At 39.1% G+C, this 16,664-nt stretch overlaps 1 protein-coding gene across 2 annotated transcripts in view; it reads right to left on the bottom strand.

Moving 5' to 3' along the window:
- Positions 1–16,664, bottom strand: part of COL11A1 (collagen type XI alpha 1 chain) — a 211,714-nt gene that overhangs the window by 86,748 nt on the left and 108,302 nt on the right. For both annotated transcript variants that reach the window (XM_083156920.1, XM_083156921.1), the window contains 6 exons: positions 15,139–15,192; positions 14,187–14,231; positions 12,924–12,977; positions 10,679–10,723; positions 6,838–6,891; positions 3,690–3,734 (listed from right to left, as the gene is read on the bottom strand). In XM_083156920.1, coding sequence (XP_083013046.1) covers positions 3,690–3,734; positions 6,838–6,891; positions 10,679–10,723; positions 12,924–12,977; positions 14,187–14,231; positions 15,139–15,192 — 297 coding nt within the window. The remainder of the gene's footprint in view (positions 1–3,689; positions 3,735–6,837; positions 6,892–10,678; positions 10,724–12,923; positions 12,978–14,186; positions 14,232–15,138; positions 15,193–16,664) is intronic.

Raw genomic sequence — 16,664 nt, 5'->3', positions numbered from 1 at the left:
GAAGAAACTGCAGGATGACCACAGGATGGGTATGTGACTGTGTACTAGTGTCTGCATTATACAGCCATGACTTGTGTTGCTTTACATTGTACTGTGGTTAACAGTAATGTATGCTCTCTCAATTGTATGGCAGTCATTAGCATACCTTATATTAGTCACTAGGATGCTCTTTATAATGTTTATCAGTCACTGGGATACAATCTGTATTGTATGGTGATAACTCGGATGACCTTTGATTTTTTATATTGTAAATAGGATGCTCCCTGTATTATAAATCAGTCACTGGGGTGCTCTATGTATTGTATGACTAGTACTGGGTAAGTGTATCTGTATAATTGTGCAGTGCCCTGTCAGTATTGACATAATTACTCCTCCTTAATTTGATTGATACCTTTTTAAGTATATGTATGTAAAAGCAGATTCTGTTTTGTCATCATTTATGGTCAACAAACTAACATAATTGTATCTCTCTTGTGTCCTGATTCCATTAAGCAGTTATGACTATGGGTCACTGCCCTGTTCAGTTAGAAAGTTGAGGAACAGTTTGGTATTATTTGCCATCCTTCACTTTCTTTAAATGCTGGATGAACCAATTAGCGATGTGTATCATGTAATACTGCAGGGTCGCACCAGGAATTTTAAACGGTTCAGTCCCGGGTCGACCCTGCATGTGTGGTCTGTTCAGATCACATCAGCGAACCGACAATATTGCCAGTTCGCTGATACCATGTGGGGGCGCGGCGGAGCGTCATCGGAGGATGGCGCTTCTCAAAGCGCTGTCTCCTTCATAATGTGAGCAAGAAACAGATCACTTGACCTGATTAACCCGTTCACACTGCACAGCAACACGGCAATAAACTGGTAAGAACCCTTCTTCTTATCCAGTTCAAATTACTGTGTTGCTACTGGTTAACTGTAACCGGTAACCCCTTTCCCATTGCATGAATTACCGGGGCGAACCGGCAAGAAACCGACATGAACCTGGTAATTTTGTGCTATGTGAAAGGGGTATAAGTAACTATTTGACACAATTACATTTCTGCTGCAGGAGTATTGCAACAAGGTTTCTTTTTTTTTTTTGCTTCGCTCCAAAAACAAGCATTAGACCCTGAGAACAGATAGCTTATTTGTCAGGAGAATAATGCTGCCAGTGAATAATATATCTGATAAGTGCACTAAGGTCAGGAGAGTATGTTCCGTGCGTATATCATTCCTCTCTAACACGCTACATGGGTAGATGGATGCACCTACTCCGTGACTTGGTCTTGTGTCTGTTTGTCTAATATAACACTGTGGTATACATGCTAATGAATTATTGTATTTCATCTCTCAGCACTTGATATATGATTCGCTCTTATGACTGTTTTCGCGTGGATGACGTTTTCAGTCCACATCTGTTGTGAAAGGTAATCCTAAAATGATTTGTAGACATAAGACAGATCTCTGAGTGCTATGATGAAATGCTGCTAATGGGCTGGGTTTATAATTGGATGTCCCAGGTAATAATACAGCTGAAAGAGTAAGTCCTTGCTTGTGCTACCTAGAGCGGATATAACACTAATAAAGAGAGGAAGCAGTGTCAGGATTATGGTGTGTTTGTTCACTTCTAATGACCACTTGTAGATGGATCAGTACAGTAGTACACGGAACACCTGCCAGCGGCACATAGCACATCTCCGGATTAAGTGTTATTAGCTCAGCTAACAAAGAAGAGCTCTGCAGTTTGTCTTGAATTATGGACGTGAAGTGTAAAAATCCCCAAATTCCTCCCATCCCTGTGTAATCAGCAGTCAGTGGAAGTCCTCAAATGATAACAAAATATTCTCGAGAGTGCTGACCAGATCCGGAAAAATCCTCTCACTGCTCAAATGTACTTAATTACTGATGCAGAATAGAACTCCTTGAATAATGGCTGTAAAAATGAATTCATGGATACATGTAACTTATTCTGATTACTTATCACTAAATTAAATAAATCTAAATGCTTCCGAAACCCTTAAGATCCTACTCGCATTTATGTGATATATATTCATACTTTCATGATGATATCTTGCCCAGTTATATACCTTTATTCAAGGAGTATATTTATGAGGAAAATGTAGTTATGTGTAACAGGTTTCATCGGATTGTATCCCGCAGAATGTGAATATATACTGAGCCCACATGATATCATTTACCAGAACGCATATTGATCGTTCAATGTAGATGACTGACTAGGCTAAATTATGTCTTAGAATACACCTGGAATCTCAAGTGACCAAATTCCACTTGTACGTGGATGTTTCTTAAAACAAGCGGAGGAAGAGTTCAGATGGCCTATTGGATAAATGCATAGCTTACTAATATTAAGCAGATACAATTTCAATCATTCCTCAACACCTGCAATATTTAGTAATGATCTCAGTGGTGAAACTCATCTTGTACATTACCCACATATATTTATAATTAATTTAATCTAATTGTGGATTGACACAAAATATATCAGGTGTGCAAAAAAAAAAAAAAAAAAACCAACACCTAGTGTAGTCTATGTGGACAAGCCGAAGAGCACTACCACATAACTGAACTTAAGGTTGACAGGTATGTACAATTTACTTCATGCAATATTGTTTTTCTGAAATTCTCAATAACAAACTTTTGGTCTTGGGGTGCTGTTAAAAGAAAAGCTAATACTGTAGGGTGCCATGACTGAAATAGGTATCGGAACCAATGACCAGTGCCGAATTAAGCACGGGGCGACATGGGTGGTCGCCCCGGGGTCCCCACACATAAGGGGCCCCCACACCGGCACTGCTGCTGTGGTGGCAGGTGGGTGGCAGGCATCGGGGTTGGGCAGCAAATTGAGGCAGGGGTCCCTGCGGCAGCTGGGCACTGTAGTCAGCGGCGGGTCCCTTCAGTGGATGGGAAGTCAGTGGCAGGGCCCCTGCGGCAGATGGGAACTAGTAGCGATTTTACCCAGTGTATATGGACAGCCATGATGTGACAATCGCTGGCCTGAAAATCACCCAGTGTGAATGCACTGAGTGATTTTTCCCCTGGCCAGGGAATTTCTCAGGGGGTGGACAACTTTCGATAGCAGGATGCTATGGAAAGACACTCACCCAGTCTCTCATCTGCCAGTAATACCACCAGATAAGCAGCGGCAGCTGGCGACGATGCTTCACTGATTATCGCTGGCCCTTACACACTGGACCACTTTTGAGCTGAAAGAAGCTGAAATAGCAAAACTGAGCTGCTTTCAGCTCAAAATTGCCCAGTGTGGGTGTGGCCTTTTTTTTTCCAAGTAATACTACAATTCCTCTAGGGCGGATATACTCAAACTGTGGGTCTTGACCCCAAAGTGGAGTCTTAAAAATCTGAATTGTCTGTTACTTCAGATTCCTCGCATCATTTTTGCCTCCGCAATGTCATGCATGTGCTGTCTGCTAACCAAACATGGTGAGCATTCTGTGGTAACTTGCTGGGGTCCTGTTATAATTGTTATTGATAAATGGGGTCTCAGAGCAAAACAGTTTAAGAACCCTTGCTCTAGAGTTAACATTGTTAATACAGAGGTACTGTAATACAATTTACACAATAATAATGTAGAATTATTTTTACATCTGCACACAACTGTATGCAATAACACAATACATACCTGAAAGTACTATAATGGTATAAATATAAATCTAAATATATGTTATATGCACCTTTTCTCCTTTGCCTCCCTTCAAACCTCGAACACCATCAGCTCCCTAAATGGTGAAGAATAAATGATATTACAACACTGGCTTCAGGAGAAAAATATATTAATTTAAATCATGTGAACATAACACCTAGACATAATTATACTAGATATATGGTTAATCTAAATTTCCACTCTCCACTCAGTTTATTTTAATAGAATTACTTCTCTGCTTCAGTTGTGTCTAAGGCCTAACTGCATTGAGACTCAAACTGAGATGACAGAAAAGCGATTTGTTCAATACAGTATTTCCTTGATTTTGGGTGATTCTGGGAATTTCGAAATTGAAGACAGAATTTCAATGTTACAGTATGTCTTAAAGAGGACCGTACATATATTGATTACCTGATACAAGAAAATACCTGGTTGCAACTAAAATGATTACAAGATTTGCACATCTGTGTTAACTGCCGACGCATACATTTGCTGGCTTTGATTTATCGAGTGTATGCTATACACTCTGTTGTACCCATGATTACTGGTTACTGCACTGCTGGTTCATTTGACGTTGCTTATTCAATAAAAATTACTTTACTCAACAACAAAACATTATTACAATATATATATATAGTAACAATGGACTAAAATCTAATTTTCTTATTGCTTTTTATTTAGTGTATGGTTTTCATCCTCTCTGACACATTGGATAATACAATTGAATCACTTTTTTATTATAAGAAACTCAAATGTTGTCTTATATTGTAAAACTATAAAAGGGGCATTTGAAAAGTTTATTGATTTATCATTTTACATGAATCTCTTCAAGTGTGAAGATTCATTCGCGTATTAAATACTCAATTGAACAATTTCAAGATAGCAAAACATTTTGCCTAATAGGACAAAATGTTTCAGAGAAAGGAATCTTGAAATCATGCTCATCTGTGTCTAGAACAACAGATCCCAGGTATGACTTAAGGCACGTGAGCGGATGTTGGCAATATGTTGACAGACTTAATAGGAACGCACCATTACATTAATTTTCTTACATATTTGCAACAGTAGACAAAGGTAACACCATGCCACATACATGTATTGCAAATGTCAGGACAGGAAGTGCGATTAATTACATTGTGTTATTGTCAGTGATGATGCATTTTAATTTGGCAGTATGAGATCCGGCAAATAGGGTGTGCAATGGGTTCAAATGCTGCAATATATAACTGCACAAATATAACATACATTAGAGCAGGGGTGGCCAAAACCTATCTACAGTTTATGTTTTTCAGCCAACCTGTGGATCTATAGTAGGAATGAATGCAGCAGGTTTGAAAATGTGACAGTTAGTAATGACTACAGCTGTGCACCAGCTAGGTGATCTGGTAAATGTGACAGTTAGTAATGACTACAGCTGTGCACCAGCTAGGAGATTTGGACCATTGGTAGAGCTCGAGGATCGGTTTGGATTAGAACAATACACATTACATGTACAATACAAGGGTATAAATCTGCCATATAATGTATGGAGGCAAGTAACAGTACACACAGTAAAGGACATATTCTATAGGGTGTTGGGGGAGGGGGGTAGTAATGGGGTGCTATGTTTTGTAGAATTGGCAACAAGAAGAGTAGGTGTAGGATAACTTTTGATTCCTAATATGCAGAGCTTGTTGATTAATGATTAAGTTATTGTTTTAATAAACACATCTGACACTTGACAGCATCAATTTACATTATTGCACAAGTGTTGCAACTGGTTTGTTTCTATTTAGTAGATGTTATTTGAAATTAATTGGAATGCAAATAGAACAGTACAATATCGATACCATTACAGCTGACTAAGCATTCTAAAGTCATGGTAATTCTATGGGTCACATTGTAGGCAGGGTATAAACATGACTTTTGAACCTCGTGCTTGGTAGACACTCAAAATGCCATCTTAGATTAACAGCAATCACAGAGCACATTTATGTATATTTTACTAGTGCAACACTTTTTTTAACATTTGAATAGCTACTTCTCACTTACTGAATATAACACTTTTAGCATTAAAGCTGCTACTACTTATTAATGTAGCACATTTTCTATTTAGGCCAGTATACTATTAGCAGCTGCTTTTAGGTTCGCTGAGAGATATATAATTAGCCCTGCAGCATAATCTGCAAAAAGCGGACCATGGAGCCAAGACAACACATGGGTCATTTTTAAGCCCCCCAAAAAGATAGCCTGATAATGACATCTTGCTAAACCTGCAATTATAGTCCATGTTGTTTAGCTAAAAGGGTACTGTATCTAACTGTATACCCCCTTATACTGCTGCCTTATGGCAAGGTTAAATTGTGATAATACTTGACTTGAACCTTAGGAATGTTAGGGTACCACCTGATAAGGTCACCTGGCAGTGGTATGTGGGCCTGTATTTTCTATTAAAAAATTATGCTAAAACCCAAAAATTTTACTCCATGCTTATTTACAGTTTATCATAAAAGCCCTGATTACCAGCATTCTTAGGGCCTACAGTATACACCTGCATATTAATTTTTCTCTGTGTGGCAGTTTCAGCATTATAACACCTGTTACTACATTTAGAATTAGGGTGTGTAATCCACTCCATCCCCCCCTCCACACACACTCATTTAAATATATTATAAATACTCATATAAGTATGTAGATGTAGAGATGCATAATTGTGTACTGAGTCTTGGGCCCGTATTCAATGATGGTCGCCACGGCTGGCAAGGGGGTTAAACAGTGAGGATCGCAGAAAACCAGCGATCCTCTGTGTTTAACCCCCTCGCCGGCCACTTGCTCTATTCAACGTTCCGAGGGAATCCTCGGCATCACAGGATGGCGAGGATTCCCCCAAACAGCGAATTCCGCGACTAATGCAGCGAATCAGCTGCATTTCACAGCGGGTTTCACTGCATCAGAAGCAAAATACGCCGATTCCCCCTCGCTCCCAAAATGGAGCAAGGGGGAATCGGCGTATTAGGGGGGTCAGTTGAATACTGTGGGGGCGAGCCGTGACAGCGAGCAGGCAGCCCTGCTCGCTGTCACCGCTCGCCTGCGGCATTGAATATACCCCTTGCAGTAGGGAATGTTGCCCTTAAAGAGATATACAGTACCCTACACTGCTAACAAATGGTCACATGAGGAGCAATATGTAACACACGTACCTTAACACCACGTGGTCCAGGATAACCAATAGGACCTTGGGGACCAGTGGGACCCTAGAAGTAAAACAAAACATTTGAGAATGATGCATTAAAGATGGACAAGTGACTAAAGATAAATCCATTAATCCATTAAAAGCTGTGATTATTGGATGCTGAGGAGCGAGGGAGATGTCCATTACTTAAACTTGTCCAACAAGTATTAAGAGGCTGAGGACAATTGCTAGCATTTGCCCGAAAAACCACTTGGTTATTCTGTGTATATGATATATATATATATATAATTTGAATCAGTGCAGGTTAATACATTGCTGCCTACATACTAGTACTTATGCTACTTTAGATAGGTCTTTGATAAATTGATATAATGGGTGGTATTCAATTGTTTTTCACCAGCATTTAAGCTCACTATACCGAGAGTATAAACATGACCATAATGAGCACGATATGCGAAAACAAATAGATCACCCTATAACCTCCCTAATATCGGGTGCAATATAACAATCGAATACCACCCATTGTGTTAGAATTAGGGATGTTAGGAACCCATCTGATAAAGTTTACCTTGACAAGGTGGAAGGGCCGGCATATTTGCCAAACGTCTTCACTTACACAAATAAATTATTTGTAAAAGTTTATCAAAAATAATTTTGACTATCAGTTTTCGTAGTGCTTCTAAAAAAAAGGCAATTGAACCTTTCTGTAACTAGTATGTAAATATCTGCAAATGTATCTCCCTAGTAACTAGAGAAAATCTGTATAAAATAATATCATAATATAAAAAAAATCTTGCTTCCTTTTTTTCCTAAAGCTTTCATGCTGTGTTATAGTAAATTTAGTAATGAGAAGCTGGAATTGTGCCGAAATCATCTCAGAAGCTACAACATTCCAACCACATAATAAAACAGGTTTTTTTTATCAGGTATAGGTCTTCTTGGACTATATCATAAGTTGTGGGGTAATGCATGACACTGTATGACTGAGTTCATTTCAGCCGCAATTCAGATTGGCACAGCACCACCTGGAGTCTAAGACAGTGTACTGCACAAAGTCAATAAAATGTCAGAAAAATCACTAGCAGTTATTATAATTGTATTTCACCATCATAATATACAGTCATTTTAACTTTACCACTAAAATGCTGAACATATGTTCTAATATATCTGTGTAATATTATGGAACTAATCTTATCTCATGGTGGTATTTGCAAAAATGTTAAATGCTTGGATTTATTTGGTAGAATATACACTAAACGGATAGTAGTATCAAACGTTAGAATGAGATAAAGTAAAAAATAAAGTACCAGTCAGTCAGCTTCTAACTGTCATTTGAACAAATTACAGAAGCTGATTGGTTGGTGAAGTATTTTCTCCACTTTAGTAAAGGTTTCATGCATCTTCCCAGAATCCCAATTTTTTATTTTTGTCAGTCTTAGTTGCAATCAGACAAATAAATTACCTTTATGAGAGAGGTCATTTGAGACACACTGAAAAACTGCAGTACAGTATATTTTTTTGTTCAGGGCCATTAATAGGGAAGGGTGAGTGTGCTGCTACGTATAGCACAGGGCCTAGCAATATAGCCCCGTACACACGGGGGAGATATATTGCTCAGCAATATATTGCTGGCAATATATTGCTGAGCAATATATTGCTCAGTTTCTCCTTTTCATCAGCGACCAGAGATGGTCGCTGATGAAAGGGAACCTCTGCCGGGGGAGCAGCAGAGGTAATCAGCTGGTCGCAGGAGCAAGCTCCTGCGACCAGTGATTAGAAGGGGGCTGAAAACGGGAGTGCGCACCCGGCGATTTATCGCTGGTGCTCACTCCAATCGCTGGCAATATGGTCGCCAGCGACCATATTTCCAGCGATTTTAGCCCCTATCGCCCCCGTGTGTACACAGCTTCCGTCACCAGTATTTTAATTACAGGGTGCAGGAATGCCAATGTGTAGTGCAGTCTACATTGTCTCTGCATGGTAGTTTTTAAATCCTAGTAGGCTAAATTGATTTATTTATTAGCAGTTTCTTATATAGCGCACACAGATTCCGCAGCGCTAAAGGATCTTTTCCACCAAGGAAGAGGAGCAAGGCCGGTGGCCTTGCAGTGACATTTTCCATGCCGCCACCTTTTGGGTTTAGTAACCAGATTGCAAGCGAAATGGGCCGTGCCTTCGTGCCCAAAGCATGGAAAGTGTCTATTGGGCTCCCTACAGTACTTTGGACTTTTCTCCTCTCTCTGATTTTACAGGTCCTTTCTCCCACTATGAATTAGATCTAACTGTCACTGCATAGCTGTGCAAGTGCTCAGCTTCTTCAAGGTCTTTGTGCCACCTCATAGAAACATCTTGAGAATCCTGAGCAGGAGCAGGAGCACGGCCATACTATGGTGCTTTAGTGCTGTTATGGCCCTGTCTTCATTTTGTATGCATCTGGTGCTTCAGCATGCCATGTTTATAACAAAGGTCAATGATCATTAGGAGACCAGCTGTTTAAATGTTGTGTTAGTTTAATCTACATAGCATCTGGTTTTAAAGTTATATACTGCGTGAGTCAGAATTCTAACTTGTGCTAAATAAGTAAATGTTAGTAAGTAGTTGTCAAAGAATGATTCCATTAAACTGTCAATTAGCCCAACTGATTTGAAAGAATAAATTAAAACTGGGTTTTATTAAGAATTGAGAGTAAGTCCAAAAAGATCTGAATATTGGTAAAAAACAAACAAAAAAATGTGCAATGTCGCATCCTACAGTAGCTTCATTCTAAATTCCAGTGCAAAAACAAAGCTGCCCAGTATTTGTTTGTTACATGCAAAAACAGCCAGTATTCTCCTTGCATTCAGAATGCAACATGGTTTATTCCAGGAGAGAGTTGCTTCTTTTTTTTTTCTCTTGCTCCAGTTCTAACTCTGAGTAGGGTTTGGAAATATAAAAGGCACCATTGATATTACTGATGGTTTAAACATCAATGGCATTAAATAAGATTTGATGGTCACACTGATTGGAACTGATTGGGAGTGGAGATACATCTGATAGGCATTCCTGGCCGGTAATAGGGGAATGGGGCGGGGGGGGCGGGGGGGGGGGGGGGGCTCTAGATGGTGGGTTTGTCAAGGGGTCAGGTACTAAGTGAAAAGAAACAGTTCAATTGGAACCGGCAGCCTAATACCTATTGTCAAAAAGGTTGCTCAGAAGTCTTGTGGTGAGGTCAGTGGGCCTAATTCAGACCTGATCGCAAGGCACACTTTGTTTGTAAATGGACAAAATTATGGGCAGTGCAGGTGGGGCAGATGTAACACCTGCAGAGAGAGTTAGATTTGGGTGAGGTGTGTTCAAACGGAAATCTAATTGCAGTGTAAACATAAAGCAGCCAGTACTGTATTTACCCCGTACAAAAACAAAATAACTCAGCCAAATCTAATTCTCTCTGCACATGTTACATCTGCCCCACCTGCAGTGCACATGCCGTTGTCCATTTGCAAACAAAATGTGCCCTGCAATCAGATATGAATTAGGACCATTGTCCACTCAGTGGTGGACCTTTGTGCACCATCATTTATGACAGGTATGACATGCAGTCACAGGGCGTCTTAATAGACAGCCCGTTGGCTGCAGCATTAGCAGAATTTTGCAGCAGAAGCTGCAACAAAAGTCACTGTTGCTACTGCCTAGCATCCATCTCGGAATCATTCCCTCTGTAGCCATAGACAAAATTGTTAATGTTATCCTACTTGCATATTTACAGTGTACTGTATATTGTATGGCTCACTGCATGTAAAACCAGGACATAGAACCCCATACAAAATAAACCCAAACTTTTTGGAAACTTTGGTGAGAAAAAAACTTACTGATGCTCCTTTTTCTCCAGATTGTCCTTCTTTACCAGGATGTCCCTAAATACATGAGAAAATAAAGACCTGTTAAAATGAATGTTTCTCATCGTCACTTTTCTCACCATAAAACCGACAATAAAATTAAAGATTTATATTATACACAGTAGTAAAATGATGTTCTAATATTGCAAAGCATTGAATCAACAGAAAGTGCAGTATCTCCAGTTCAATGCGCGGCACATTTATCTCTCCAAAGGGACATTTTATGAGGAATAGAGGAAAATAGAAAATTACAAACATGAATTACAGCAGACATTTTAAGATTCAAATTATATTACAGAAATGTTTCTTAGATTGTTTGTGTTTATCACATAAAGAACAGATACAAAGGGAGCTAATTGGGCTTGATACACAAAAGGTCATTAAAACACTAATTCATTTCTGCATCCTTTTGCATATTGTAATTTGATTAGTGACTGACATTAAAAAGAAAACACGACGCAATGGTAAAAATATGGTAATTTTACAGAAACGTCGGTACTTATGTAGTATCTGGGCTGCCGATTTCTAAATCGGGTCGGATCGGGAGATCGCATCGCATCGCATGCGACCATGCGATTCGATGCGATGCGATGCGATGCGATGACCCGATTTTTCCATAGGAATCAATGTTAAAATGGACTGAGTCCATTTTAACATGGAATTCAATGGGAAAAATGGGTCCTTTTCATACCCCTACTATCCAAGTGGGCATGGAGTTGGATATAAACCTGTGGCGAGCGTAGCGAGCCACCGAGCCCGAAGCGTGGCGAGCGAAGCGAGCCCCGCGAGGGGACGAATACCGTCCCCTCGCGGGGCTCGCTTCGCTCGCCACGCTTCGGGCTCGGTGGCTCGCTACGCTCGCCACAGGTTTATATCCAACTCCATGCCCACTTGGATAGTAGGGGTATGAAAAGGACCCATTTTTCCATAGGAATCATTTTAACATTGATTCCTATGGAAAAATCGGGTCATCGCATCCGATATCGGATGCGATGCGATGCGATATCGCATCGCATCGCATCTGATTGTATGCCTTAACTTAAGGCATACAATCAAAAAATCGGCAGCCCAGATACTACATAAGTACCGAAACGTCTCACTAAAGACATATACAAATATCAAAGGCAGGCATGTGTCATATCATATTTGTATTTATTTATTATGCAGCTATATTGATCTAAAAACAGCTACACAAATATAATACAGTAGAACCCATTATAATGGGTAAGAGACTGGAGTTGCATGGATAATTGAAATCATGGTAAATCCTATAAAAAAAGTACAGTACCAACTGTAATTTCAAATACTTGTAGGTGCGTGCCGGAAAGGACCATGCAGAGGGGGATATTCAATCCCGGGTCACGACTGTCGGGCTGGCCCAACAGCCATGACCCTGTCCCGTTCTCGGCTGGCTCGACAGTGATTCCGCAGGCAGGATTCAATGTCCTGCCTGCCGAGCACCGAAAAGGGGGTGTGGCCGTGACAAATGGTCAGAAATCACCTAACTGCGTACAGAGCTTGACAATTCCCAGCCATTCTTGGCAGAACGGGCCCGACTATTTGTAAAGTCTGGCCCATTCAGCTGAGATCCCTGGTCAATGCTTTCGGGGAAGACAGCAGTGAATAGGGCCCCACCGCTATTTCCTCCCTCGGGAATAGCGTCGGGAGATTGAATACCCCTATTAGTCTAGCTTGGGCTACAATTAGACCAAATATATATATATATATATATATATATATATATATATATATATATATATATATATATATATATATATATATATATATATATATATATATATATATATATATATATATATATAGTAAATCTTCTGAGGTAATCTGCACCATACTGCCACAATACAATACTGCCAGGATATCAAGGTTCTACTGTAAATGTTTCAGGAAATTACTTAGTGCTCAACTATACATAGCTTTATATATTCTTTCTACAGTAGCTACCAATGTTCTACTACTATTAGTGTGAAGATAATTTTTGTATCAATAAAGCGAAATATACTGTGGTTTACCTTGTAAATTACTTAGAAATGTAATCTATAAACATGTTTATGTATTATCGGTGATGATCCATGTATGCTGTGTTTTCTTTTAAAAAAAAGCCTTTCATGACTTATCAATGATGTTATTTTTGTATTTGTGTGTTATACTTATATGCAATTGATTGTTCAGCAATAACATCTCTATTTGGTCTACTCACTGGGGGTCCATCGGATCCAGGTAATCCAGGCAGACCAGGTTTTCCGTGTGGACCCTAAACACACCAGAGGACATATATTACTTATTAACTGTACAGTAACAATAGAAATATCAGTCTAAACAATGGTGGACAACTAGTGGGGCGTACACACGTGGCAATTGTAGGCCATTTTCTGAGCGATATTACTTAATTTAACTAGATCGCTCAGAAAATGGCCCTACAATTGTGTAGGGGCCATAGCAATAGTGATGCACAGCCCTGCGTGTCGATATCGTCCGGCGATTAATATCCTGCAAGCTGGATAAATCTATAATCCCCGGTTTCAGGGCGAGTGTTCTCATGGAGAACACTGGCCTTGACAGATCGCTCAGAGGCACATCGCTATGCAGCTGCTTTAATGTACTATAAAGGTATGAAATGACTACTGAGGACTTTGTATGTACACTTTATTTCAGTAAGAAATCTATGGCAATTAATGGCAACAAGCCCCCTAAGCAGGAGCAATGCTGTATATGGCAAGGGCACTCTGATGACCTTACATGTGAAAGGTATTTATTAAGAAAACGTGCACTGACATTTTTTGAACAAGCAAATGGTTTTTCTAACCTTTACGTATGGTTTTTGTATTACAATTGAAAAGAGCAATATATAAGACATACATTCATGCACTTATTCACACCTCTCTAAACCTATACCAGTTATATATGCAGCCAATGTCTTAAATGATTATTAAACTATGCAACATTTATAAAAGTATATATTTAAATGTGATATGCGATTTGTGCCTGTTCTAAGACCAATTACATTTGTCAGAAGAAATTATATCAAATAAATGAGCTACTATAGGTCTGGCCACAGTTTCTACATTACTAACATAATTGTCTGGGCAGTTCTACAAAGGTTACATCCTATATGCCACTATGCAAATGCTACATTTAGAAATGTTCTACAGCTCAGATAAATGAATCAGATGCCTGCTTTTACATGCAGTTTAAAGTAATAATGTTACATGATCAATGTTCACGGCTGGTGCTACCACATGGTTAGACATATAGTAACTGAAGCCTACATGGGATGTACTCTGTAATTGGGTGCTGTGTATACAGTACCTTGTGGTGCCATATAAATAAAGCATAATAATATTATCATTCATCGTGTTTATATAGGGTCTAACATCCTTCCTATATATTACATATGTTTATTTCCAAAGACTATGAAATAGACTTTACAACAACGTAATTAATTATGTAAGTGAGACCTTACCTTCTCACCAGGGGGACCGATGGGGCCTTGTGGGCCAGGGAGACCCTGTAGAGAAAGAAAACATTATATCTCAGCATCTCATTCATCACTGTGAGCTGGGAACAGACCTGCACTTCATAACATTGCCACACTGGGCCGCATTCCTGAACCACACTCTGCAGCCAGGAGTCAGATGCACAATCTCCCATTATGCTCCACACTCCAAAACCTGCATGGAGGGAAGGTGCTCTCTTGCAGAGGATATTAAACTTCATGCTAAGCGAAGGCTTGTACATGAAACTATTGTTAACATTGATCATTGAAGAGTAGAAAATATTATAAATAACTCCTAAAATAAATTCTGTGTGTTCCTTGTTTTCACATAAAAATAGATTATTTTCCTTGACAGTATTAGTACATAAATGTGCCTGAATATATTGGCTCTGCACTATAAATATGGCAGGCTCGAAAAGGAGTCTTGTAGAGTATGATGGCTGAGTGGCTTCTGACAGGGCAACTCTCCAATTGCAATTCTCTCTCTATAATCGATCAACATATGATGCACAAAAACATCATATTATCACTTCTTTACAAAGCAATGAAATAATGGATGTAATCAGTACAATTTAAAGCATATACACCTAAGGTCAGTTAATATTAAGGTAACTAAATGGCTCATACACAAACATATATACAACTGTTTACACTATTGTAAAGCAACTGTTTACACTATTGTAAAGCGCCACAGAATCTGCTGCGCTATATAAGAAACTGTAAATAAATAAATAATAATAAACTGGTCCCCACAGTGAGGGCTGCCATTTTGTTAAAACAGAACCCTTCTGATTTATGTCTAGAGAAAGGTCACACCTTGCTGCCCTTTTGGACCGCAACTATTTTCAATTGTTTTTTCATTCCACAGTACAACAAATCATAAATATTGTCATAATGATAGCATTTATATTGTACTTACTTGTGGTCCTGGAATGCCTTGTTGTCCTGATGGGCCGGGTTCTCCTTGAGGTCCCTAAAATGCACAAATGAGGTGTATAGATGAATTACACTATAGGCCTTACTTCCACAATTTAAGAACATTCTAAAATGCCAACGTGCCAAACTTGAACATTTTCCTGGAAAGTTCGGGAGACCACTGAACTTTGGGGTGTTCTCCTGGAGAGTTGACAATCTCCCCTATTCCATTTATTTATCCAGCCCCACCCCAAATTAATGATAAATAAGTTAACTGTCTAGCAGGGATCAGGGCCGGCATGCCATTCCCCACACTTACTACTTACACTTTACCTCCATAACTTCACCTATAAGTATGGTTTCAAACAACTACTGTCATACTATAACATAGAATCATTTTCATTCTAAACTAAATGGAAGTCCTAATATAAATGCAAATACAGATAGAGCCATCCTAATCTAGCCCTTTAATAGGATTAAGTGAGCTAGAGCTGTCGGACTGAATCTGTCTTGGTGAGCCATGGCTCACCATGGCTATCCAGAGAAGGCTAGCTGAAGAAGGCTCCATCTGTAGTTCCGAAATATAAAAAAAAAACTAAAGCATCCTGGTTTGTTGATACTTTAATACTTGGTTGGTCGTATAATGTTCATTGCATTCAATGGTTTATTTATTACACATACATGATCCTTTCACCAGCCTTTTGGCTGGAGATATCAACATTAAATGTTTCTCAACACTTATCAAATATTAAAAATTTAAAAATCACTGGTTTCTCCGCTGTATCTTTATTTCTGTGCACCACACTATCAGTGTACAATGGGAGATGCACACTTCAATTTATGAAGTAGCAAAAAACATAAATGTACTGTAATGCCATCTCAGGATTGCATTATGTTTACCTCTGGACGCTCTTTCCATTGCACTGTGCATGCATGCTTGTTGTGTCGTATGAGCAGCACAGAAAAAAATTCTCACTTTCAGCGGACATGTGCCGCCATACTACTACATGCGCAATGCGAAAACTTGTAGATTATTTACTTTGCTGTTTCATGCATATGCAAGGCAGGCATCACATCACTACACCAGAGATATGGAAAAACTGATTAATCAGTTTTCAGGCATAGTTTGTTCTGAAGAAAAGCATTTATAATAATAAAGAGAACTCATTGAGGTAGTAATACATCCACCTACAATCTACAATGTTGCACTTTGGCAAAACCATGTGGATTACTGTATGCACTTATGCATCTTTTACATTTTCTACATATGATAAAGCTGGACTGTCTGTAGTCCATCCAAGTTTAGAGAACCTGTAGTAGCATGTAAACTGGCTTTGGAACATAAAGGAGAAGCAAGTATCAAAGGTCAACCAATAGTGGTTGACCTATTGCATTCAACCTTATTTTTGCAGATGATCACAACTTTTATATAAACTATTTCTTTTAAGAGTTTCCTTATATATTTGTGCATGGAAACTGCACTTTGTATTTTGAGTTGACTTGCTCTTTATGAATGAGGCATCTAACTGG

This window comes from Crinia signifera, chromosome 8, assembly GCF_055691185.1.
Source record: "Crinia signifera chromosome 8, ASM5569118v1, whole genome shotgun sequence".
Classification (NCBI taxonomy): Eukaryota; Metazoa; Chordata; class Amphibia; order Anura; family Myobatrachidae; genus Crinia; species Crinia signifera.
This window is presented reverse-complemented; position numbering and strand designations above follow the sequence as displayed.